At 44.5% G+C, this 26,328-nt stretch overlaps 1 protein-coding gene across 1 annotated transcript in view; it reads right to left on the bottom strand.

Annotated features, from left to right (window-relative positions):
• Positions 1-26,328, bottom strand: part of SORL1 (sortilin related receptor 1) — a 158,616-nt gene that overhangs the window by 30,401 nt on the left and 101,887 nt on the right. Inside the window, exons 24-33 of the mRNA XM_023645011.2 lie at positions 23,861-23,983; positions 21,661-21,780; positions 16,192-16,317; positions 13,382-13,489; positions 11,667-11,798; positions 10,640-10,771; positions 9,869-10,003; positions 8,882-9,037; positions 4,737-4,886; positions 309-440 (exon numbers count right to left, since the gene is read on the bottom strand). Coding sequence (XP_023500779.1) covers positions 309-440; positions 4,737-4,886; positions 8,882-9,037; positions 9,869-10,003; positions 10,640-10,771; positions 11,667-11,798; positions 13,382-13,489; positions 16,192-16,317; positions 21,661-21,780; positions 23,861-23,983 — 1,314 coding nt within the window. The remainder of the gene's footprint in view (positions 1-308; positions 441-4,736; positions 4,887-8,881; positions 9,038-9,868; positions 10,004-10,639; positions 10,772-11,666; positions 11,799-13,381; positions 13,490-16,191; positions 16,318-21,660; positions 21,781-23,860; positions 23,984-26,328) is intronic.

Raw genomic sequence — 26,328 nt, 5'->3', positions numbered from 1 at the left:
GCCCACCACAAAGCCTGAGGCTCCATGGGAGCAATGGTGCATCAACATGAAGTGGGAAGTCCACTGAAAACAAATCTAAGATGAGCATTTCCCCAGTGAGGTTAGCCGGAAGCTCTACCAAACGAGGGACAAGCCTCAGCTCATTTGGTGCTCCAAAACTGAGCAAACATCTGTTCCAATTCCAGACTGAGGAAAAACTCAAAGGACTCGAGGGCCACACAGGAGGGGGAGGGGGAGCCCACACAGGACGGGGAGGGGAAGCCCTGGGGTAACCGGGAGCAGCCCAGCCCCCACAGCCAGGCACTCACCGCTGCAGGCCTTCTCGTCACTCTCGTCAGAGCAGTCCAGGAAGCCATCGCAGCGCTCAGAGAGCACGATGCAGGCCTCACCATCCTCACACTTGAACTCGCTGCTCATACAGGTCAAGGTGCTGTGTGTGGCTGAAACACAAAGAACCTTCTTGAACGCATGGAGGAGGGGCCGTGTCGTACCACGGGTTTATCATTTTCAGGAAACATGGTTCAAAGTCTTTGAATTAATCAGTTTCTCCTTCACAACATGCCTCTGGAGTGAGGAGCATCCCTCTGGCACAGTGAGACCTCCTGATTTGACGTTAACCACTGGAATCTGCCTTCAGGAAGAGTGAGCTTTGGAGTCAAACCAACCAGGGTTGAAATCCTGGCACTGTGTGAGCTTGAGCAAGCTGCTGAACAGAGCCCAAGTTCAGTCCCCCTATATAAAACTAAGGTGACAATTCCATCACTATCATGTCTACAAGGATCCAGTGAGGTCAGGCACCTGGAATAGTGCCTGGCTGATAATTGGCATCAACAAATTGTAGCTATTTCTCTACAGTATGACTAATTATTCTGTTACTATATTAGTGTGCAGTCTAGAATAATATTCTGATTTCCAGTTTGAGTAATACTAATAATAATGACGTGAATCACAATATTAAGAGGCATGTCCACTTTATGCAGTACTTTAACTGTATAGGTTTTAAAGTATCTTACCAGAAAATGAGACATCACAAATAAAGAGCAGTGGTAAATTAAGAGTTATGCAATGCTATGGCTACACACCATAATTTGATGTTCTCCCTGGTTCTGAAAGTAGAGTTATAACTGTGTGACAGGTTCTAAAAAGCAAGCAGTGACAATATAATTGCAAATGATTCTAGAAAAATGAAAGAAGGCAATGGCTATAGAAACCAGATCTGCTGTCTTGGACCAGCCTGGATCAGGTACGTCAGGCCTTCATTATACAGACTCACATGTGCCTGCCCAATCCTGGACTGGAAGGACTACATCAGAACCCACCCCACCAGTGAGGAGGGTCTAAAATTAATCTTCCTCCTCCAAGTCAAAGAGGTTCACATCCTAACTCCTGGGACATGTTAAATGTCACCTTATATGACAAAAGGGACTTTGCAAATATGATTAAGTTAAAGATCTTGACGTAGAGAGGTTAGCCTAGATCACCCAGATGGACCCAATGCAATCACACGGCCCTTAAAAGCAGAGACCCTTTACTGGCTGTGGTCAGAGGAGGAGATGTGAAGACAGAAGGAGGATCAGAGAGATGGAGTGTTGCTGGCTTTGAAAATGGAGGAAGGGGGCCTCTAGAAGCTGGAAAAGCAAGGAAAGAGATTCTCCCCTGGAACCTCCAAAGGAACCAGCTCTGCCCACATCTTGGTTTTAGCCACTGAGACCTATGTCCAATTTCTGACCTACAGAACTGTAAAATAATAAATGTGTGCTGTTTTAAGACACAAGTTTGTGGTAATTTGTTACAGCACCATAGAAAACCAAAAACCAACATATACTTGAGCCTCTGTATTTGCCCAGATCTTTTATTGGGAATTCTACCCTGATTTCAAACTAAAATTTCTCCATTGAGATTCAGGAAACCCCTCCTAGCTCTTGCTCCCCATCCTACGCAAATAAACACACAATATTCCATACAATGACTGTGTCAACACCAAAAGAAATTACTGAAGAAACCACTAGGCCATTGTAGTAATCTCAGAATAAAGAACCTACAACACTGATTCTTAACAGTCTTCTGGGGGACTTCTAAAAAACACTGATTCCCAGGACCTGTCCCAAACCCACTGAAGCAGAAACAGGGAGCTGAACACGTGCACTATTTACAAGCTCCACAGTGATTCATCAGAATCGGCCAGGATTGAGAATTTCTGTTCCAGAACAAGAACAGGTAATCCTGTTTTCTATCTGAAGCATTGCATCCATTTCTGACAACCACACTTTGAGAAGTGGCTAGATACAACTGGATAATGTTTACATGACAGCAACCAAGATGGTCAAGAGGACTGCATAAAGGATCCCGGGAGATCCTTTTCCTGGAGATGAACAGATCCAGGGGTTGGAGGTGGGGGTGAAATGCTGTAACAACTGTCCTTAACTGATGGGTTTTCATGTAAAAGAGAATTAAGACTCGTTTGCATGAGTCTCAGGGATGGAGGCACAGACTTCAGTTCAATATATTTAAAAAAAAAGAGCTCTTGGGGCTGGCCCCGCGGCCGAGTGGTTAAGTTCGCGCGCTCCGCTGCAGGCGGCCCAGTGTTTCGTTGGTTCGAATCCTGGGCGCGGACATGGCACTGCTCATCAATCCACGCTGAGGCAGCATCCCACATGCCACAACTAGAAGGACCCACCACGAAGAATATACAACTATGTAACAGCGGGGGGCTTTGGGGAGAAAAAGGGAAAAAATAAAATCTTTAAAAAAAGAAAAAAAGAGCTCTTGGGCCGGCCTGGTGGTGTAGAGGTTAAGTTTGTGTGCTCTGCTTCCGTGGCCCAGGGTTTGCCAGTTCAGGTCCTGGACATGGACATATGCATCACTTATCAAGCAATGCTGTGGTAGGCATCCCACATGTAAAATAGAAGAAAGTGGGCATGGATGTTAGCTAATAGCTGATCTTCCACAGCAAAAAAGAGGAAGATTGGTGGCAGATGTTAGTTCAAGGCTAATCTTCCTCAAAAAAAAAAAAGCTCTCGGGGCTGGCCCAGTGGTGGTATAGTGGTTAAGTTCACACGCTCCGCTTCGGCAGCCCAGGGTTCACAGCTTCAGATCCCCAGGTACATATCTAGCACTGCTCATCAAGCCACACTGTGGCAGCATCCCACATAAAATAGAGGAAGATTGGCACAGATGTTAGCTCAGCGACAATCTTCCTCACAAAAAAGAAAAAAAAAGAACTCTGTCCTTTTATAGTAATTATCAATGGGAGAAGAGAAATATCAAAAGCACTTGTGAGGCTTTTTACAAACTATAATTCCCCGTCTCCAGGAAAATCATTGTATTAGAGAGCTCTTTTGTATACTGAGCTCAAATTGATTTGCTTTGGAGAGTTTGGAAGGAGGAGCTCAGTTATAGATAAAGGGGCATTAGAGTATTTAGAAAAGCTTTGAGAACCACCAGTGTAACAGTCTCAGAAGCCCAAGATGGAATTCATCCATCCACTCATCCATCCATGCATCTATCTATCCACCTATTCATCCATCCACCCATCCATCCAATCAATGAACAGTTATGGAGGTCCTATCAAGAAGTCAGGTACTGTTCCAGATGCTAAGAATATCATGATGTGTAAAACAGACAAAGGACCTACCCTCTTAGAGATTACCTGCTATTGAGAGAAACAGTAAACAAGTAAACAAACAAATATGTTATTTTCGATAGTGATAAGAACTACAAAGAAACATAAAGAGAGTGATGGGGGGCAAAAGGGGCGGCACCATTTTACATAGCTGGTCAGGGAGGGACTCTGCTCAGAAGGGGATTATTATGGAAAAGACCAAGATTCCCATCAAAGAATTATTCCACATGGTAAGAATGTGCTAAAATCTAATAAACAACAGGTGAGTAGTGAAGCTAGAGGATTTTTGAGGTTTCTTTATGAAATATGTCTCAATATTTTACAAGCAGGAAAACATAAGTTTTAGAAACTACAAAAAGGTTGTCATTAATCTCCAAAAATTCTTAAATTAATTATTAAACAGATGATTAATGGGCACTTAGAACAGAATACAGTGACCTTCAGGGGCCAGCTTCTCTAAGAAGGATCATGCCACACTAATCTCATTTCCTTTTTTGAGAGGGTTATCAGATCGATGGATTGAGAAAAATTGTAGCTAGTGCAGATCTTGATTTTAAGACCCTTAACTAAGCAACATCCTTATGAATAAGGCAGATTTGAAACAGGCTCAAGAAACTTATTTAAAGAACACCTGTTAATGAATTCACTTCACCTAGGAGGAAAGTCCTACTCCATTTCCTCTTTGTTAACTGTTTTCAATGTTCACCTTATGCTGTGGTTACTTATTTGGCTCAGATGTTCTCATTATTATTTTGGTAAGGTGGGTTCAATCTGCCCTGTTACTTTAATGTCCCAAAAGTCCATTTCTTGTTCATTCTTTTAATGTAAGTGTAGAAGTTTACACTAATCCCTTCGTAATTTCTCTGTGTTATTTTGGAGTATTCCACCCTGTAAGAACTTTCAACATGGCATGATGACAACAACACAACGTTAATGAAAAAAAAAAAAAGCTAAATAAATACCCCAGTCTCTTACTGATTGGGTGATCTTCCATCTTTAAAGTGGACATAATAGGAAAATCACAAAGTTATTATGAGAAATGAAGCACAAGTAATGGGATATCATGCTCTCAAGAAACCTTCCCCGGGGGGTGACTTTCCCTCTGACTACTCACGACAGTTGGCCTCATCCTGGCCGTCCTGGCAATCTTGATGGCCATCACAGCGCTTCCAGTTGGGGATACACTTCTTTGGCTGGTGGCACTCGAACTCAAATCGGTCACATCGCCCAAACTGGGTGGGAGTGGAGGCAGGAGTGACATTCGCTGGAAAAGATTTTTAAAATTCACTTTTTAGTATTGAGGGAGCTGGCCAGCAATAGCAACTAACTGGATACATTAGGAGACGACAGTTCTTTAGGAATTATAATGGGGATCTGAAGACAAATGTGAGTTCTGGATAAAGACGGAAAATTAACTAAACGCAGACATCTAATTTTGCTCTCTCATAGGACCCCACTAAAGGAGACAAAAGCAATAAAATTTTAGAAGCTGGAAAGCAGCCAGACAGTGGTGAGTGACTAAGAGACCAGAGCAGGTTGTATTCTATCCTAAGCTGTCGGGGGGAAAGCTAAGAACCAAAAAGATCATCATCACAGAATCCTCAAAAAGCTGGAAAATGCTGTCTCTTAACTAGGAGAGAAGAGGGGAAAGTTACAATAAGGGAACTCATTGAAAGATGAGTACGAAGCAGCTAGACTTACTACCTCCCTTCCCCTACTGGCCCCAGGAGACAATCACCCGTATGTCACCCCAACAGAAGGCTGGAGGATTGTTAATGGAGAGGGTAATAACAAGGGTTGTTAAGACAGGCAGAGTTGAGAGCACAAATATCGTACTGAAAACAGGGGATTGAACGTACAGATTGTTGTACAGACCCTATTCCTCTTCCTCGAGAACCCTGGCAGTGAAACCCATATTCTCCAGGAAGGAAATCATAAAAATCTTCCCCAGGAAACTGACCAGCCTCAGAGACAAACCCTAAAGTAACTCAGATCAAGAATTCCCCAAACAGCCTAACCATGAAACTCAAAGGTGACAAGCCTACCCATGTGTGCAGAATTTCTTAGCAGCATTTCAGTCTCCAGCCTTAAACACAAGCAAGCAACCAAGGATTATCCCAGGAAAACCTATGACATGCAGACGGCCTCACCTCAAACAGGGAAATCTGGAGGAAGTAGAGACCTTGTAAGAAGAAAACTTCAAAAATAAATATTCTTAATATGCTAAGAAAGAATATATATTTATCCATGAAAAAAGGAGAAGATGCCATAAAAAAGGAACAGTACTAAAAATTTAAAAGCTCTTAAAATTAAAACCGTAACAGAAATTAAAAACTCAGTAGAAGAGTTGGAAGACAGAGTTGAGTAAATCTTCCAGAAAGAGGAAAAAAAAAAAAAAAGTAAAAAAACGGAAAGATTTTTTTTTAAAAAAAAGTAAGGGATCAGATTAGGAGATTCGAAATAAGAATGACAAGAGTTCTGAGAAGAGAGAGAAAGTACCATTCATGGAATACCTCAAGAAAAATTCCTAAAACTAAAATACATAAATTTCCAGAATAAAAGAGCCCATCAGTGTCCACCACATTGGATGGAAAGGGACCCACATCAAAGCACATCATGGTGAAATTCCAAAACACTGGAGCCAAAGGGAAGATTCTACAAGCTTCCAGAGAGAAAAACCAGGTTACATACAAAAGATCAAAACTTTTAAACTAAAAAAGAGAAAACCTGGGATATAGAAAACAGAAGCTCCAACATAAGAGAGAGTTTGTAAAGCGAGTCGTTAGGATGATGGAGAGCAGCATCCCAGCAGTGACCTGCACCCCAGGTATAGAGCGCAACGGGCACAACCAGAGCAGCAAACTCCAGAGACAAGCACGCTGAAGGCTGTCATGACTGCGTCCCTGGCCACTGTATTCATCATATTCACCTGACAAAGCTACTGGAGGGTGTGATCCACCAAAACAAGGGAGTAAAGCAAGAAAAGCAAGACACAAGATCCAAGAGATAGGAAATCTAACTCAGGAGAATGGCAAAGAGAATTCTGAGGAGGGCAGTGAAGTCCCAGGGTCAGGGGCATGCAGTAGGCCTAGAGAAAAATCAGCCTAGAGAGGAAAATCCAAGGAGTTGGAACGGGTATCTCCAAGAGAAACACTGGAGTTGAGAAATCATGTGATATGGTGACCTTGTGCAAAGGTATTCTGAGAGCCTATTTACAGGTGGAAGGCATTAGCAAATGCTACAAAATAACCTGAGCTAACAAACAAAAAAAGCAATTATTAACTTCGGGATATTGTGTATATGCTATAGTTTTAACTGGATTTCCAAAGGGGCCTCTCCAATGCCCAGAACCGCAGCTAACACAAGGTGCATGGAGAAGAGTGGTGAAAAATGAGGCTGGAAAGCTAGGCCAAGGCACATCACAGCAATTACACTTGGGCAACATGGGAGCCATCAGAAGGTTCCAGTACTGGGGGAGGATATGCTCGTGCATCAGCATGTGGCTTCTTGGAAGACAAATCAAAAAGGGGAGACACATGAGGCAGAGAAACCAGTTAGGAGACTTTTGCAGTGAAGAAATAAGATCTGAGAGCCAGAGACAACGCCAATTTAAATTTGCACAGACAATGCACATAAAAAAGAAATCACAAAAGCTGAACGCAACATCGAAACAAGAATCCACTCATTGGATTTCTTAAGAGTCTGATAATGTCCCCGCTCAGAGTTTCAATAACCAAAAAATAATTTTGAGAGAAGGGTAATCAAGTTACTAAATAGATAGGTGGGGCTCAGGGAAAAAGGCAGAGATAAAAGATGTTTTATAACTTGAGACACATTTATGGGACACTGACTATTTGCCTATTATTGGGGTAGCCACAGTGGGGGATTCCAAGCAGGATGCAGCATGATCCCAAAAGATGAGGTCCATACATGGGAAAGAAAGATTGATCCACATGGAATGACTAGGAAGCAAAATATGGCAGATGATGTTAAAAATCAAAAGGACAATAGGTAAGTTCAATGAGACTGGAAACAAGATGGACATCAGGACTCAACGAAAGCTCCACGGAGGTGGGGCTTGAGAGGGAGAATAACACCCTACTTGTTTGAAGCGGGAATCTCAAACTTTAGTGAACCTACAAATGATACAGGGAGCTCCTGGGTTCCATCCAGAATTCTGATTCTATGTTTTTTATAAACACCCCACGTGATCCCATCACAGGTGTTCTTTGTGCCGTACTTTGAGAAATACTGATGACCTATCGAGGTCTCTTTTAACGACACAGTCCATGCCTCTGTCTGCCCTGATGGCCAGTGGGCTTCAGAGAGGGAAAGTAGGAGGACAAGGCCGAGGAGGGCAGAGGTTTCTGATAAGGCAAAAACTCTGCTGCAGGATTATAAGCAGAGAAGAAGCAGGTGTGTCCAGAGCACATGAGGAGCCCCATTTGGTGGATGTAATAGGCAATGGCAGGCAAGGAGGGGTCAGCTCACACAGGACCTTGAGAATAGGACTCAAGGGTCAGGATCTATCTTCTGGAAAAGAGGAAACCATAGATGATTTTAAACAGGGAAGTGATGGAATGAAAATAGTCTTTAAGGAGGAAAATCAGACTGTTGACCTAGAAGTTTGCTAGGAAAAGGATTATGGAAAGCAAGGGAAACAACTGTCTATTCTCTTACTCTAACTGCGTTTGAAACAGAATCCTGTTTACGAAAGGACACAGCGTCCTTACCTCTGTTCTGCCTGCAGTTAAGGGCACACACTAGATGGGGTCTCAAGTCTACCCTGGCCTCCACCAATACGGTTACTACACAGACCTTCAGATGCCTCTCTGTGTTCAGCCACTAGATGGCAGTGCTTACCCTTCTTTTAGTAGGATGGCCACCAACTAGTAAGCCGGAAAATTGGGCTCTCTCCCCTGAGAGTTTAATACACACACAAACACCTCCTCTATGATTCCCATTGTAATTTCCTGTGATGAAGGAAGCAAAGGTGGCCCAACCGCAGCCAGGGTGGAAAGCAGGGTGACTGACCTTTTCTCGCAGGAAGATGAGAGGGAAGTTCTAGAAGATGAGACACTCCAGTTCTGAGTTCCCACGGGTCTCCCCACTCTGGAGGTGAGAAGCAGCCTGGCCACAGAGCACAGAGTCCCAGAGGGCAGGGCACCAGGCTTGGCCATGCAGTGCCTCAGGTGCACCTCCATAAGGTCCTCTCCACAAGAGCAGGTGCCACGGGAGAGGACTGGGGCCAGCACTTACCAGGGGAGGGGCAGACTTCCTCATCCGAGCCGTCTGCACAATCTCGGTAGCCGTCACACACCCAGCTGTCCATCACGCAGGCCCCATTGCTGCAGCGGTAGTAATTGGGCAGACACGTAGAGGGTTCAGGAGTAGGGGAGGGAAGAAGATATGAATCTGAAGGAAAAAAACAAGCAAGAAAACCCACAGTGTTATAAGAAGCTTGATCTCAGACCAAAATAGGTCACAAACCTAGGATGGATGTCCCAGTGTGAGCGGCACCCGCCCGGGGGGTCAGTGTCAGGCACAGTTCTGAATAACTGCTCATCTAAAAATCATTATAATGGGGTGTCAGAATAGAATGTGTTCCTTGCTCTTTTTTGGAGCAGATTCACCTTACGTATTGTACCTGACATGGGCGAATATTCAGATGGGTTTGCTTTTGTGGGGGCTCACACAGGCTGATGGAAGGAAGGTGACTCAGAATGCACAGGGTGGGTGGGAGAATTCCTGCAGAGGCTAAACACTGTTGTGGTTAACTCAACTGCAGCTACCCTCAGACCTGGTTCAGAGACGAGAATACCAAAAAGGAAAGGCACGAGCCCGCATTCCACATCAGCTCTCCTCAAATCTACCAGGGCACACGCATCACCGAGAGATCTGGTTAAAATGCAGATTCCGACTTGGAGGGAGGCCTCGGTGTCAGAGACTCTGCATTTCTAACAAGCTGCGGGCAGATGCGCACACTGCTGGTCTGCAGACCACACTTAGAGTAGCTAGGGTCTAGAGTTCTCACTGTGCCCTGCAAAACAGGGAATGAAAACCCTAGAAACAGGAGAAACCAACCACACTGATTTTCAAACTGGGAGGGGGATAGAAAAGAACTCAGCGAGTTACCCCCACCAAAAATCACTGAATAAGCCAGGCGCTGAAGAGACAAATGACACTCTGTACAGACAGGTGCAAGGACACTGTCGTCTTGGTTGTGGAGTTGACCAGGACCCTTACCTCCACAGTCCCTCTCATCAGACCAGTCCCCACAGTCGTTCTCCCTGTCACATTTCCACCTGTTGGGGACGCAGTGGCCATTCTCACACTGGAACTGGAAGTAGCGGGAGCAGTTCGGGGCTTCCGTGGGGTATTCTGGGGAGATTAACCACACCATCAGTCGTTTGCCTTGCACCAGTGTGAACATAAAGCTCCAGGAACACAGAGCCTCCTCCACACCCAAGCCCCAAGGCAGCCTACACGTCCCTCCCAGAGAAAGATAAGGCAGCTTCTTGGACCCAGTGGGAGACAAACACCACATCCTCTTCTTCCCAGGCCCCAACTCACATTGCTCTCACCTACACTTCTACATCTTGCAGAAGACACCCAAGGTTTTTAATTTTGACATTTTACCAAACAAATGACCTAATATTGATTAAAATCCAATGGTGACAAGGACTTTATTACATTGTGGTATCTATAACTTTCAGTGGGGAGGGGGAAGCACACTCCAAAATATTTACCGTAATTCCTTTACCATATTCCCTATACATAGTGTGAACTTCCCAACTAGGGAAAGACAACGAAATGGAACACACATCCCCTGGGATCAGGTTCCCACCTCAAGACTCAGTTCCTTACATGGAGATTCAAGAACTGGCAGGAACTACTGCTGAGGAAGGAGAAGGCACAGCCAGCCTGAGAGCGTGCTGAGCGTCCCCTCCTTAAGTACAGGAGCCACTAGGACCTGACCATCGGGGACGAGAGGACGCAGATCTAAGATCTTCTTACCACAGTTGGCTTCGTCAGAGTAATCGCCACAGTCATCCATCCCGTCGCACTTCCAAATCAAACTGATGCACACTCCATTCAGACACTGGAAACTGAACTCATCACACACCTTGCGGAACTCGGGGTCGTGGGCTAGAGAAGGAACCAACATCCATAAAATCCGGGTTGCTGCCAGACAGAAGACCTCGAAGCAGTAACACTGCTTAGAAACAAGAGGAAAGAGCAAGTGGCCTCCACCAAGGAGGACCCCTTAAAAGCAAGGCAACTGAAGGCCTACGCCCCAGGACTCAGAGGGTGACTGTGTTTGGAGATCAGGCCTTTAAAGAGGCAAATAAGTTAAATGAGGTCCTTAGGGTGGGCCCAAATCCAAGAGGACTGGTGTCCTTTTAAGAAGACTTCAGGACCCAGACAAGCACAGAGGGAAGACCATGTGAAGACACAGGGAGAAGACTGCCATCTCTCAGGCAAGAAGAGAGGCCTCAGAAGAAACCAACCCTGCTGACACCTTGACCTTAGACTTGCAGTCACTAGAACTGTGAGAAAATACATTTCTGTCGTTCAAGCCACCCATTCTGGGTCCTTTGTGATGGCAGCCCGAGCAGATTGATACAAGTACTCACTCCACGCAGGGCACTGTGTTAGGAACGGGCTATAGCAGGGAAGGAGACAGACCTGCTCCTGGGAAGCACCCATTCCAGCAGGGGTAGACGGGCAGGACAATAAACATGTGGTGTGCAAAGTGGTGGTAAGTGCCGTGAAGACCCTGGAGTAAGGCAAGGGGGCTACAGAGGGATGGAGGTGCAGGAAAGGCCTGTCGGAGAAGGTGACATTGGAGCCAAGATCTTGGTCATTCTCTGTGACACCAATGACTAATAAGCAGTACTTCTGAAGCAACAAATCTAAGTCTTTCTCAGAAAACACACTCCATCCAGAACTGTAAACTAGGGGGAGGTGTATCCCCGGAGTGGCCCACCCCTTGCAGTTTCTTCCATGACCTCGAGTTCCCTCCCCCGCCGGCCCCACTCACAGCAACCCGCAAACTCCGGGTCCTCATCGGAGCCGTCGCGGCACTGGACGATGCCGTCACACACCATGGAGTGGAACAGGCATTGCTGGCGGTTCTTACACACGAAGTCCATGAAGCGTGTGCAGAGGGGCTCTGAAGGAGTCCGGGGAGGAGAAAAGGCTGTGAGCACTCGGGGCTGGCAGGCCCTCGCTAACCCTGAGCGAGCACCACGGTACAGATGTGTGCTCCGGAAACAGTACAGCCACTGTTTACCCAGCGTTTGCTTTGTGCGAAGACCTGACCGAAGCACTTGACAGAGAAGTATACATCATTAAACTCTCAAGACGATATTATGAGAGATTTTACTGTCCTGTTTTGAAAACGAAACAGAGGGGAACGGCAGCATTAAGTTTTTCCAAGAGCACACAGCTCCTGAGGGAGGAGCCAAAACAAATCCAGAGCCATCTGACATCAAAGCCCATCTTAACCACTATTAACATACTACTGATTTCCTAATACGGGGTTGAGAAACTTTTTCCGTAAAGGATCAGTGTTATGGACTGAATTATAACTCCCATCAAATTCATCAGTTGAAGCCCTAATCCCCAGCGTGACTATTTGGAGACAGGGCCTTTAAAGAGGTAATTAAGGTTAAACAAGGTCAATAAGGGTAAAAGAGGTAAGTTAAGGTTAAAAAGATCAGGGTGGAGCCCTAATCCAATAGGACCAGTGTCCTTAAAAGAAGAGACAGCAGAGACGCAAGCACTGAGAAAAGGCCGTGTGAGGATACAGCAAGAAGGTAGCCTTTGGACTTGAACTGCACCATCCGCTTGTCCCTAGGTCACAGCCTGCTGGCCCACTCTGCAGATTTTGGACTTACCAGCCTTCATAATCGTACAAGCCAATTCCTTAAAATAAATCTCTCTCTAGAGACATACACATCCTACTGGTTCTGCTTCTCTAGAGCACCGTAACACAACTAGAGAGCAAATGCTCAAGGCTCTGCAGGTCATTCAGTCTCTATTACAACTACCGAACTCTGCCACTGCAGCACAAAGCAGTCAGTGACAACGAGTCAGCAAATGGCAGTGCCTGTGCTCAGAGTAAACTCCAGTGAACGGAACAGGTGATGGGCTGGATTCCCCCCACAAGCCACTCTGCCAACCCCTGCGCGACTGCATCAGTTCTCAGTCTGGACTGCACATTAGAAGCACCTGGAGCACTTTGAAAACGCCCAGTGCACAAGCCTACTCTAGAGTTGATTAAATCAGACTCCGCGGGTGAGACCCAGGCTCCAGGAGCCGTAGAGCTCGCCACGTGGTTCCGATGCATACTCAAGGATGAACCCTCTGACCAAGACAACCTTTCTGGGTCTAAGGAAAAATGGGGATAAAAAGGGTCACCTGGCCTAAAACTGTTACCTGAGTGATCATCAGTGACACTAATAAAACAATAAAGTAGGAGAAATAAGTGTCCAGCTCAAAACAATTGGTGGATGCACAGAACATACCGCAGCTAAACGATAATGTTCACTGAATTATGACCTAATTCCACAGTCGCTCCCCCATGGCCCCTCGCCCTGCCAGGATCGGCCTCTCAGAGTCCTGGTGAAGCACTCAGAGCCAACTCGGTTCAAAGCTAACCACAGGCAGGTCCTGAGGAAATGAAAGGATTTAGTCCCATCTACGCCCTTCCCTTACACCGCCAGCCGCCTCCCCGGGCCGGAGAGGACTCACCACAGTGCTGTTCGTCCGAGCCATCGGAGCAGTCCCGCAGACCATCGCAGTGCTTGCTGGACGGGATGCAGGTGCCGTTTGGGCAGCGGAACCCATTGCACTTCTTCTCTGAAATGTAATTCAGTCAGAGAGAAGAATGAGGAAGAGCAAACAGGCAGGCACTCTCATACACGGTGGCGGGGTATAAATGTGTACCAGCCAAGGAGGGCAACTTGCAACAGCTACCCCAATTACAAATGGGTATATCCTTTGACCTGGCGATGCCACTTCTAGAAATGTCATCTACCTACACAAGTGAAAAATAATATAAGTATGAGGTTATTCATTGCAACAGTTTGCAATCAACTACAAACTACCCATATGTCCATCAAAAAGGGTGTTTGTAATAAATTACTGTACACTGGAATAAAGAGAATGAAGCAGCACTGTGTAAAAATACGGCCTGGATATATAGTTATGTGCAAAAACAAAGTACAATACAATGTGCACAGCATACTACTTGTGTAAAACAGGACAAGAATATGCAATATATTTAAACTTGCATATATGCACAAAAATATTCTGCAAGGATATACGACCACAGTTTCCTATGGGGACAACGTGGGAATTGGGTACTTGTTCTAGATATGTTAAGAATTTTAGACTTCACACTTAGTATAGAATTCTTAGCATGAGGTCACCCTTTCTCCTGAACAGAGAGCTACTGCCAGACATGAGGCTTAAAAATCAGTGCTAGCAGGTCAGTCGTGGCCTCCGCAAACCCAACTCTTAGCAGAATACTTCCAGAAGGATTAGTTGTAAGGCAAGAAAATATGTTTTAATCCTGTAGAAAGTCATCATTCCTAGGAAATTATTCAAAGGACATCAAACAGAAATGGTAAATGAGTACCACATGTTGGGGAAATATTTAATGTCACTAAGTCTAAAAAGTTTTTTAAACAGTATAAAATTAAGACACAAGACAAACTCCCACTTATCACATCAGTGAAAACAACTAAAAAGGTAAAACGTAACATCAACGGAGACCTGGGGAAATGTACAACGTATGACTGATGGAGACGCTTTTGGTAGAATCACTTGAAAATGAAATCTGGAAACACTTAATGAGAATCATTCAAAGCGATCAGAACCTTCGACCCAGCAATTCCATATTGAGGAACATGTCCCGGGAAGTATCTCAAAGGAAAAACAAGCCTTTCCAAGGACATGAATAGTATTACTGTGCATAACAGAGTAAAACTAAAAACACTCAAATGCCCAAACAGGGAGTGACTAAGTAAGTTAAGGTAATATAAAGTGACAAAAACACTAATTACAGAAAAATACAGATATATGGAAACATCTTTGATTACTACTGTAACACAAAAGGAGTAGCATACCTAACAACATGTAGACAATGACTGCAACCTCATGAAAATTTGGAATATATGATGTGAAATAATAGAAAATATATATTGGTCTCTGCCCCTGGTTATAGGCAGAGAGTTCCTAAAACCCATGTAATTTCCTGGGTGATAGGAGTGTCTTCTGTTCTAATGAGGTGATGCTCAGTGGGCTCCTGAATAGCTTGAGGATGGAGGCTGGTTACCAAGAAAATCATGCCATGATTAGAGGCCTAGAACTTTCTATCCCATGCCCACATCCTCCAGGAAGGGGAGAAGGATGGAGACTGAGTTAACGATCAACCATGCCTATGTGATGAAGCCTCCATAAAAAAATCCCAGAAGTATAAGTTTCAGAGAGCTTCTGGCTTGCTGAACACGTGGAGGCGCTGGGAGGGTGGCGTGCCTGGAGAGCGTGTGGAAGCTCCATGCCCTTCCCCATGCCTCGCCCTACGCATCTCCTCCATCTGAATGTTCATCTCTATCCGTTATCACATCCTTTTATGATAAACCAAGAAATGTAATTGTTTCCCTGAGTTCTGTGAGCCATTCTAGCAAGTTATCACACCCAAGGAGGGGTTGTGAGAATCCAGATTTACAGCTGCTCAGTCAGAAGTACAGGTGACAACTGGGGACCTGTGACTGTCATCTGAAGTAGAGGGAAGTTTTGTGGGACTGAGCACTTAACCTGTGGGATTGATGCTATCTTGAGGAAGACAGTGTTGGGACTGAATTAAATAGTAGGACACCCAGCTGGTGTCCGAGAGCTGCTTGGTGTGGAAAATACCCATTTGGTGGCCAAGAAGTGTCAGAAGTCAAGTATTCTGTAAGAAGAGTATTGACAGTGGAGGAGAAACACAGGGAGTTTTTCCTACAGACATACGGCAAAGAGATAGAGAACCTTAAAAACATTTGGTCTAAAAAAGTGTTTTATATATTGTATTTGTGTGGCAGCTATTTCGTGGTTAATTTCTATTGTGAAGGTGACTGATTATCTCAGAATTCTTCTTTAATCAATTATAGTGAAAAAGTTCCACCTCAGGGGTAGCAAGCCATTTTCCCAAAGGACCATAATAGAGAACTCAAGTGTGCCATTTATACAGGAACTGTTGGCTGGTTTCTGGCAGGACACTGGGAATGTGACTGTATTTAGTACTCTGGGTAGGTTAGTTGGTTTCTATTCCTGCTCTTCAAATTGTTATAAAAAAGCAGTGAGGCAAACTGCTTGCCTGAGAATTCAGACTACATAATACACCCCTATATATCCTATGGCAAGGCCCCAGAGAAAGTGGGCAGGCTTGTTTAGTTGTCAGAGTGGGTACACGGGCACAGCAGAACAGCATTTCATTTCCTGGCCCATCTGTGCCTCTTTTCCTGAACAGCAGACAGTGGAGAAGCTGCGGGTGGGGCCAAAGCATTTGCATTTACCACAGTTGACTGGATCCTCATCAGAACCATCTTGGCAATCTGTGTCACCGTCACACGCCCACCGCTGGGGGATGCAGTGCCCGTTGTGACACTGGAAGTTGGAGGCCTCACAGGTATGATAGATGGCTGCCAGCAAAAGAGAAGAGAAACTGTCAATGCCTCCCTTGTCTTCACTCCCATCAACCATCGAGGGGCTGACTGAAAAGAAGGATTGTACTAGGTAATAAGGTAGGAACTAGAGGGTCTGAGTTTCTCCTTGGCAAGGAGGTAGGCACCTGGGGCTGCCCTTATGGTGGAGTGCAGCCTCCTGAATGAGCGAGGACTTGAGTTTATGGGTTTATAAATGTCACACAAGCACAGATAGACACCTTAAGAGATCATTATCTTTTCACGACAACCTATGAGTTAAGGATTACAGATGAGAAACAGGCTCTGAGAGATAAGAAACTCGTCCACATTCACAAAGATAATTAAGTAATAGCACCAGGGCTGTCCAAGTCCAAAGGCGGTGCCTTTTCTACTCTACCTTGCTGTTCTATCTTCCACATAAATCCTCTCACTCATCCAGCTTCTGTAGGATAAGGAGAGGTGATGTGTGATCAGGACACTGAGTTCTAGACCTGGTCCAGCCACTGTTTGAGAGTCTCAATTTCATCATCTATGTTGATATCTAGGACCCTTGTAAGCTCTGAAAGGCCATGGTTTTATAATTCTAAATAAACTACCCAACTTCAAATGTGGAAAACCCCAGGTTCAATGAGCATAAAAGATTTATCCAAAATCACAAAGAAAGCAGGCCCCAGAATCTAGAATTGTCTAACTTTCTGGACAATCAGGAATGACATCTACCAGCCAACAATACATGGCAGCCACTACAATCATGCAAAGAAAAAAAGAGGTAACTGAAACAGAGTCACTGTTACAAATGAAGAGAGCTCATTTGCATACACAGGCTGAGGCCACCTGGAAGTCATTTAGAAACATCTCAAAACCTCAGTCAAAGACTAGTTCAAATGCATAATATCTGCCTCAAACCCAACCACACTTCTAACCACCTTTTCCATCAGATTTCCCCTTCCTTTCTGAAACGGAAAGTTGTTTGTGTCTGTTGATCACTGAATGAAAGCCAGGAGTGGCCTTGTTTACAACCGGCATAAAATAATATCACCGAGATAAACGGGCTCTGTGTTAGTTTAACTACGTGGACAGGATGTCTTCCCAAGAGAAGGAGGCAAAACAAACAGAAGTGGGTTGTTGAGTGCAAACTATAGTGACTTATTCAATCGAGATGGTTGGCAATAAGCTACTCAAGGGTTGGGAAAATTGGTTTCCACCGCCCTCCAGAATTCCTCCTGAATTTGAGGCTATTTTTTGCAATAGTCTGAAATACAAAAAACTCAATTTTTCACTTTAAAACAAGCGGTGGTCCATTATCTGTTGTCTTATCTCTCTGAAGACCAAGGTTCTATCTGGTAGCATGTAAACAAGTCTATAGGAAGTTTCAATACTTTACAATCTTTGGAACTCAGAATCCTTAAACATCTTTTTAAAATACATGTATATCTCTGATGAGAGGAATAAGTGTATCCTACATGGTTGCATGAGCATTTGTCCTATTAACAGCTATTGCCTGCGATACTTTTGGTCTATTGGTTTTACAACCTGACAGCCCTGAAAGAAATTCTTTACCGAAGCTTTGTTCACTTTCATAAAAGATCCTATTGCCTAAACTCATTGCCATATTTACTGATCTACTTGCTATTATTCAGCCTATGCATTTCACTTTTAATTGAGAACAATTTCAGAATGCTAATGGAGTTTCCAAATGACGATTCTGGGAGGCACGTCTGAGATCTCCAGATTCTGTCAGGGAAGCTGAGCTCAGAAGGACTAACCAGTTTGCACAGTTTCATTCAAGTAGCCAGGTATGACTGGAATGCTTAACATATCCTCTTTTTCTGAATTTTCCTGTCTTCTGAGTAACTTACTAGCTCTGTGACAGAGTGTCTGGTAAATAATACATGCTCAATTAATAATTTTTTAAATTATGAGAATGGAAGAGATTGACTTTAATACAGACTAAAGAATTTGGGGAATAAAAAGAAGAATCTTTTGCATGGCAGAATTCATTGTGACTGTGAGAATGAAAAGCTAATGGGGTAAATGATCATCAAATTAGAATCTCAGGGTTTCTAATAGAGGCCATTATCCTACAACTTGGACAGATCTTTCCTGACTCAGCAAGACCCTCTGTAATATCTGATCAAACGCCTTAACCAAATAAAAGTGGGGCAAAAAGAGATGAATTAATTACTATGACAAGGAAAGCAGTGCCTCATTTATTACAAAGCACTGGACTATTAGGAAGTGAATGAGGGGGGAAATGTTAATATCAACACAATCTGAATGATTAATGACACAAAAAATAACATAAAGCACAAAGAAAGGGCACTGAAAAATAAAAGGCAGATGTGAAAACGAACCAAACAGAAATTCTAGATGTAAAAGATATAGTTATGGAAATAAAAATAGCTCAGTGGATGAGTGAAACAGCAAATGAGACTCAGCTGAAAAGAGAACTGTTGAATTGGAAGAGAAATCTGAGGAAGTTAACTCAGATTCTAGCACAGAGTCATGAAGAGAAAGCAAATATAAAAAAAAAGGGGCACAAACAACAGAATGAGACAGTCCAACAAATGGGTGATAGTAACAGCTGAAGACAAGACCAGCGAAACTAGCTAATAGACATAGCTGAAAAGATAGTGGCTGTAATTCTCCAGAATTGATGAAAAACATAAATCCTCAGATTTTAGAAGGGAAACAAGTCTCAAGCAGGATAAATAAAAATAATTCCATACCTAGGTAGGTAAAACTGCTTAACAACAACAAAAAGAAAAACACTGAAAACCTAAAGATAACTAGAGAGAAAAGAATGTCTGATTGTTTTTCGAACTGATAACCTGACAGGAGAATTCAAATCAACACAAAAGAAGCCAGAAGGAACTGGAGTAATTCCTTCAAAATACTTATGGAAAATTACTACAAACCCTGAAACCCAGATCCATCTGACTTCAGGATTGACAGTGAAATAAAGACATGTTTACATAAACAAAATCTTGAAAGAGTTTAGCACTCAGATTCCCGCAGTAAGAAAGACTGAAGGATGTACATTAAGAGGAAGCACCAGATATGAGCAGCAACTGGTACATAGGTAGGTACCTGTAAATAAGTTCAATTACTAAAAGATAACAATGACTCATTTTAGGATTTTTTAAATGTAAAACTAAAATACCAAGAAATTCGTGTTTTAAAATACCAAGTATTTACTGAGCATGTTAGTTTTGGAACTGTGGACAGAGATCGGAGTCACAGTATTATGAAGTCTTGCAGGTCTAGGGAAGGGGAAAAGACATTAAGAATATACACAAGATGTCAAAGGATAACAGCTACAAGAACAGAAGGCAAATGTTTAACTTCAAAACTAATGCAAGGGGATGAAGAGAAGGGAATAAAGAAAACTTAACCCCGTGGAAAGCAAAAAGTGGGCAGGGGAAGAGCAAAGAAAACTCCCAGCACAGACCATGCGGGCCAGCCAAGGCCAACAGGAAGTCAGCTGGTCCAACCTATTTTCTTTGGCTTTGCACATGACTTAATTTATTAGGTCAGGAAATGAAGTGACACGCCACACATCTTAATGAGTTCACATCTGACCTCTGACTATTTTGAGATGACGGGGAAGGAGAATCATCTTTAAAAGGTTCGGAAGACCAGCCTTTGCAACCAGGCTGCAGTTCAGGTGCAAACACTACATTTTCCCCAGTTAGCCCTGCCAGAGAAAGCCAGAGATAAAACCAGGAGTCTATGGCAAGCCCACCCACAGAAATGAAGCTGTTAATTCATTCTGGAGGACCGGCACACTGCTGAAGCTCAAGTTTGACTAATATGGTTATGCTAACAAGATGTTCAATCATCCTGCAATTTACAAACCTAAGTGCACTGAAATATTAACCAATTATCCCCTCGAACCTGAAGCTTTCAAAGAGCATTCATGTGTTTCCTAGGCTGATAGCAGTTCCTTCACGGACCTTGGTTTGTCCTCCTTCTGCAGGCCATACTTGCATATGGAGAAGCACTTTCCTGCAATCCTTCCAGAAGAGGTGCAGACACCGACACTGCACCAGAAAGGACATGGGGGAAGTTTACACAGGGATGGAATTTGGCACTATCACAGATCATCCTGCATGACGTATATGGCATTTGAGGAGATCCATTTACTCCTTAAGGCCGCATAAGGTCCCCTCTAAACTAAAATGAATGGAGAGAAGCAGTTGTGTAAAATTACCCAAACAAGAAGGGTTCTGTGCGCATGTACTCTGCCAGGCGCTGGGCACTGAGGGATACAAAGGAGTACATGCTCATTTCCGCCCTTGAGGAACTAAATCTAAACCAAACCATAACACAGCTATTTGTATTTAAGTTTGGAATATGCTAACAGATCTACCTTCTTTGATTTGCTTTTACAAATTAGCAGGCATGCTTTTGAGCTCCCATATGCTGGGCAGTGTAGGTACTGTAGGGGTGAGGTAGATTAAGACACAGATTTAGAAGTCACTCCTCTAATCATAAGAGTAATGATCCACACCAGACGATTGAGAAGATGACTCATTAACGATGAATTGCAAAAAGAAGGCCGAATTATCACGGTGTAAAAGCAGATCTGCCCTCATCATAAATGGTTACACGAAACATATTTATTTCTATCACTGGAGGGGTTTAAGGAAAAACTGAATGGCAATTTCTAGAGGGGGCTGCGGAGAAAATTTACTCATCAGGTAGTGGAATTTGTTTTTATTCTGCCACAATTTCCCCCAACTCCTTGCCCTCCCCAGCTCCACCATAATGTATATTGCTCTCATTCATTCATTCATAAAAAAGTGTAAGGAACATGAGTGAAGCTATCACCCAACAGAAGAATTAGAACATTACCTCTATACCATCAAGCCTTCCTTGTATCCTCGTGTTGTTTCCAACTTTATTTTTAATGACATCTTACCCTAAACAGCTAGAAGCACAGTTTAAGGCTTCACTGATTGCAGAAGCTGCTGATGCTCCATTCGAGAACATGAACTAGTTCAATGCTACTCAATGGATGGTCCCCAGACCAGGGGTCAGTCTAAACTGGTCCTGAAGAAATGAGAAGCTTGAGCCAGACGTAAATCAATTATATTACTCAGGACACTGTTTAATTCAGTTAACATTTCTTCACACTAAAAATTTCTGGATGAAGGAAGCGGGGTATCGATTTACATTTCAGTCAACCTTATCCTAGACGGCTCTTTGAGAAGCACTGAACTAGCTAAGTTCTCAGATCTATTTCCTAGAGGCCAGATTCTATGATCACAGAGGGCTGCAATGCCAACCCGCACATGAACGGATGAGTGCTGTTAAGGGAGTCCAGGAAATACTGACCAGTACAGTTGGCTTCGTCAGACCAGTCCCTGCAGTCATTGTCCCCGTCACACACCCAGGAAGAGCGGATGCACATGCCAGAGCTGCAATTGTATTCGTCACTGCGGCACTGGTGCATTTCTACAGGTGAGACCAAAAAGACAGAGACGTGAGGACAAAAGCTTGCTCAGAATTCTGTCTCTGGTGTCCACGCTCCTGAGGGTTAGAGATGCACCCATTATTGCTGATCACCCAGAAACAGCATGGATGAAGACACTTTAACCAGTGATGTGAGGTCATCAAGGATGGTTTCCAACTAATGTGTTGCAAATGGAGGGTAGGAGTGCCGAATTACTGACATCCTCGGACCCCTGCCACTGCTGCCTCCAGGCAAGAGCAGCCTCGTCCTTTGATGCACTTTACAAATACTATCCCTCTCTAGCTTGCTATGATGGGAAGGAGGTTGGGAAGCAATGCTCTAGTTGCCCAGAAAGTAGAATTTTCAAGAAACAGAAGACTTCTAGAGACAGAGCCTGTGGTTTCAGAAAAGGAGTAATGAGAACTCTGAATATGCTGATCAATAGGAGATGCTCGGCTCAGGGAAAGCGAGCTCAGTGCTGAGCTTCTAGAACACAGAAGACACAGCTCGGGACTTTCTGTGGGTGGAGTTCCAGGGATTGGCTTTGGGCTGTCTCTAGAAGGGTGGGGGCCCATGGCAAATGAACCAGTGAGGCCTGACCAGGACGTGAAGGGAGGCTACACTGGCTGTAGGCCCTGTGTCCTTAAAGCAGAACTTTCAGATGGAATTGTAAAGATTCTATAAAAAAAAAAAAGGAGTAGCCAAGCCTGGGGCCCAGGGTGGCTGCCTTGGTCGTCTCACTCAAGACAGGCTGATGGTGAAGTTGGTGATTCAGGTATTTATGAGGAAACAGTCTGGACACTTATGAAGAGGAAGGGAGCTTGGGATGGAGTCAGGACATACTGGCGTGAATGGGCCACGGATGGAGAATCTGAGGGGACTGAAACTGCTTAATGGTCAAGAGTGTGCCCACTGAGCAAGACGACACCAGAAACCCTCAACCATGTGGAGCTTCCTTCCTACTCAAGCAAACCTAGCTGGGCACTTTAACCCTCGGAGAGTGCTGAGGAGGAAATGGGAGGAAGGAAGGGAAAACAGTTGTAAACTCCAAAAGACTGTTTTCTGGAACTTCACATTTTTACAAAGATGAAGGAAAATTATGTAACCTTCCAAAAAAACTCCTCTGAGAGCCAGACAAGAAGCATTGCCCGGCTCCTCTTGTTTCAGTCCCTGTGAGTCACACTACCGCTGGGGATAAGCAGGCCCTGTCCAGGAGCATATGCACAGCTTGTCTGGACCTGTCCCCGCGGATAGGCAGAAAGAGCCCGCAGGGCCACACCAGCTCATCACAACATGTGGGTCAGTGTCTGGCCTCCATTCTCACTTCCCTTTCACACTATGATCCCTCCAACCTGGGGAACCATGTGTACTGCATGATGTTTCCTCCTTCGATGATCAGCAACTCTGAGTTTGGTACCAGAGCCCAGGAACTAAGACAGGCCTCGTGAAACATGGCAGGACTGTGCGACAGAAAGGCATGGGAAACAAGGGTTCCACTTCCCCATTCAAACTCGTTGTGTCACCTTGAATAAGCCCCCTGACCTCTACGGACCTCAGTCATTTAATCTGGACATTAAAAGGGCTGAACTAGAGAATCCATCACTCCTTGCAATTCCAACACGCTATTTTTCTAAATATAAAAATTCCATTGACAAAACAGATGTTCAAACAATGTTTGTACCATCTGCTGACTAACAGAACTTAGTGAACTAGATTGGTTTAAAAACAAAAAACCAGTTCACAAAGGTATAGTCTGTGTCTCTGTATCTTTTTCTCACAGCCTCCTAGAGGTGTGAGCCAAGTCTGTATAGCTGTTAATAACTGTCTGAACTCATTTAGAAGTCTTTCTTACCATCACATTGATGCTTACATCATCTCTGCAAGGTAAAGCAGGGTCCACAGCTTTATGAATGAATCAACCCTGCCATGTGGATGGAGGTGGTCACACAGCTGGACACCATAAATCCTGAAACAGCTTTCAGAAATCCTCCACATCCAACCCACCCCATCCACTCTACAGCACAGTAAGCAAGGGTGCTGCCCCCCTCTGGAACGGGGTTCCTGGACGTCATGTCCCCTTACCGCAGTGACTTTCATCGCTGTTGTCTCCACAGTCATCCTCAAGGTCACATTTGTAGGAGAGTGGGATACAGGACCCAGACTCCTGACAACGGAACTGGGTGTCCAGATCACAAATGGTAGTAGCTAAAATGGGGAAGAGAGATGATAATCGTTAGGTACAATTCATCCCCCTCAACACAAACATCCCACTGGAAAGCCAAGTGAAAAAAGAAGGAAGCAGATTTTAATCGTAGCAAAAGAAACAGAAAACCTAGGTTTATGGAAAAAACACACTGCGTGAGAACCTGAAATTTACAACCAAGGGAGATAAAGGCCTCTCTCTCCATGGACAGCATCCAGATTGGCACAGGGCTGGGAGAAGTGAGAAACTGTCACCTGGCTGAGAGAGAGTGATGGCACAGATTACCTCCTGAGATCCCCTCAGACGTGAAGGTGTCTTCTAAATAAGTGGCAGAAATATCTCTATCTAGAAAACTACCATCAGGAAGTGCAATTTCATACAGGAAGCTGGCACCTCATCATAAAGATGACAGAGGTGGCATGGAGGTAGAATTCTGCAGCAGGAACATGGGCCCTGCAGTCAAGACTGGGTTTCAAATCTTGGCTCTGCCTCTTCCTTGAGCAATTAATTTTAACCTCCCTGAACCTGTTTTCTCCACAGAATAAGGAGAATAAGGCAATGTGGCCAAGCATTTGTGATGACAGTCAGAAAGACTAGATATGGATCTTAATTCTACCACCTACAACTTACTTATGTAACCATTCTATACCTCTCTTCCCTCCACTGTAAAATGGAGATAATATCTACCCCATGGCATTATTATGAAGGTAAATAAGAAAAGTTGGGGACCAGAACTCATTCAATAGGATGTAAATATAATGAGCTCTAAATAAATGTCATTTCATTTCCTCATCATTCCTCACGCCCTTCAGCACCAGAATGAGTACAGAATTAGATTTTTCTCCCTCTTCTAAAGAGAAATTATCTGGGCTTAAGTACAATTCCAAAATCCAACAAAAGACCCTCTAGGAAAGGCTTTGGGAAGGCAGGCTGCTCTCGGGAGCAGCTGAAACATGAGGTGTGATGTGACAGGACAGAATTCTGGGATGGAGGGGGCGGGGTGGGCCGCGAAGTGAAAAGCCAACAGCAAGAGCGCGGTGAGGCATTCCCAGCGGCTCTTGTTTGAGGCTCCATTTCTTCTCTGTAATTGAGCTCGTGGTGGGAGGCAGGGGATGAATGTAAAAATGAGAAGACCGCAGGGATTCACGTCAAAACCCTGAGCGCCTGACAACTACCCGGCACAGGAGTCTGTTTAAGAGGGCGGGAGATCTGCTGACAACATCCTCCCGCGTCTCCCTTTGTCATCACTCCTCTTTCCTGGCAGCTGACAGGATGCCTCATTTAACTTCCCAGACAGTAGTGCAGTCACTGTCCCCCTCCTGCACCCTGCTCATGGACAGGGCGCCTCCCGCCATCATGAGAAACACTGCTCTCTCCCCTTGATAAGGGATACACTCAGGAAGGCACAGATAAGCACCTCTCTCTTGGTTCCCAGGCTCCACATTTTAACACTTGCATCCCTCACGGCCTCACCTCTGCCACATCTGACTAGTCAGGACCTGAGCCAATTGGAATTGCAAGAAAGCAAGTCTCAGGTCAAGCCCAGCTGCATTTACAGTAAGCCAGGACAAGGTCAGAGCCAGCTGCATAATTCACCCAGAGGAGAAGCTTCAACTCTGCGTGGAGACCTCTGAGGCGGGCAGCAGAGCTCAGCGGCTGATGGGAGGGCAGCACTCTCTGAAGATGGAGGGAGGTCTTTCTCTCAAAACACTGAACCAATATGAGGTCCCAGCTTGTCATGTAACAGAAACCAAAGCCCAAGGAGGAATCACTAGCTACTGGACACGAGGTCATCTATTTATATCTCTCTGCTTCCACTATGTCTCATCATGTCTGGACAATTTTCTTGCAACACGTTAATTCTAAGAAGCAACTCCTTTCCCACCCTGTTTTGTAATAAAGTCTTTCCCAGGATCTGCTCCAATGCTGTTAATATTTATTAATGTTTTTAAGGAGCTCTGGCTGTTCCCTCACAGATACCACACCTTCCTGAGACTCTGGTAGACAGAGAAGGTTTAATCAGTGTCTTTTTTGCAGAAAAGCAACATTCAGAGAAGCTAGTGCTCCCCCAAACCTGCCATTTGGCAAGCTCTTCTCCCTTGGTGTGAAAGGCATCCACTGAAGCCAAGGAAATATGATGAAGAAAGGTTTAGTAAATAATCTCCTGTCAGCCAGAAAGGGCAGTACCTAGTATTACAAGGCCCAGACGAATTTTATGAGTTGATTGCTTCTCAAGTTGCTTTCTGGGTGGAGTGGCATGGGAAGCTGGCACAGGCTCTACAGACACTTGGCTGAATACATCCGCCAGAGGTCAGAGGAGTATATGGAGCCAGGAGCCACCCATTAA

The sequence above is a fragment of the Equus caballus genome, chromosome 7 (genome assembly GCF_041296265.1).
Source record: "Equus caballus isolate H_3958 breed thoroughbred chromosome 7, TB-T2T, whole genome shotgun sequence".
Taxonomy (NCBI): domain Eukaryota; kingdom Metazoa; phylum Chordata; class Mammalia; order Perissodactyla; family Equidae; genus Equus; species Equus caballus.
Note: the sequence above shows the minus strand (reverse complement) of the source record. Positions and strands in the feature narration are given on the sequence as shown.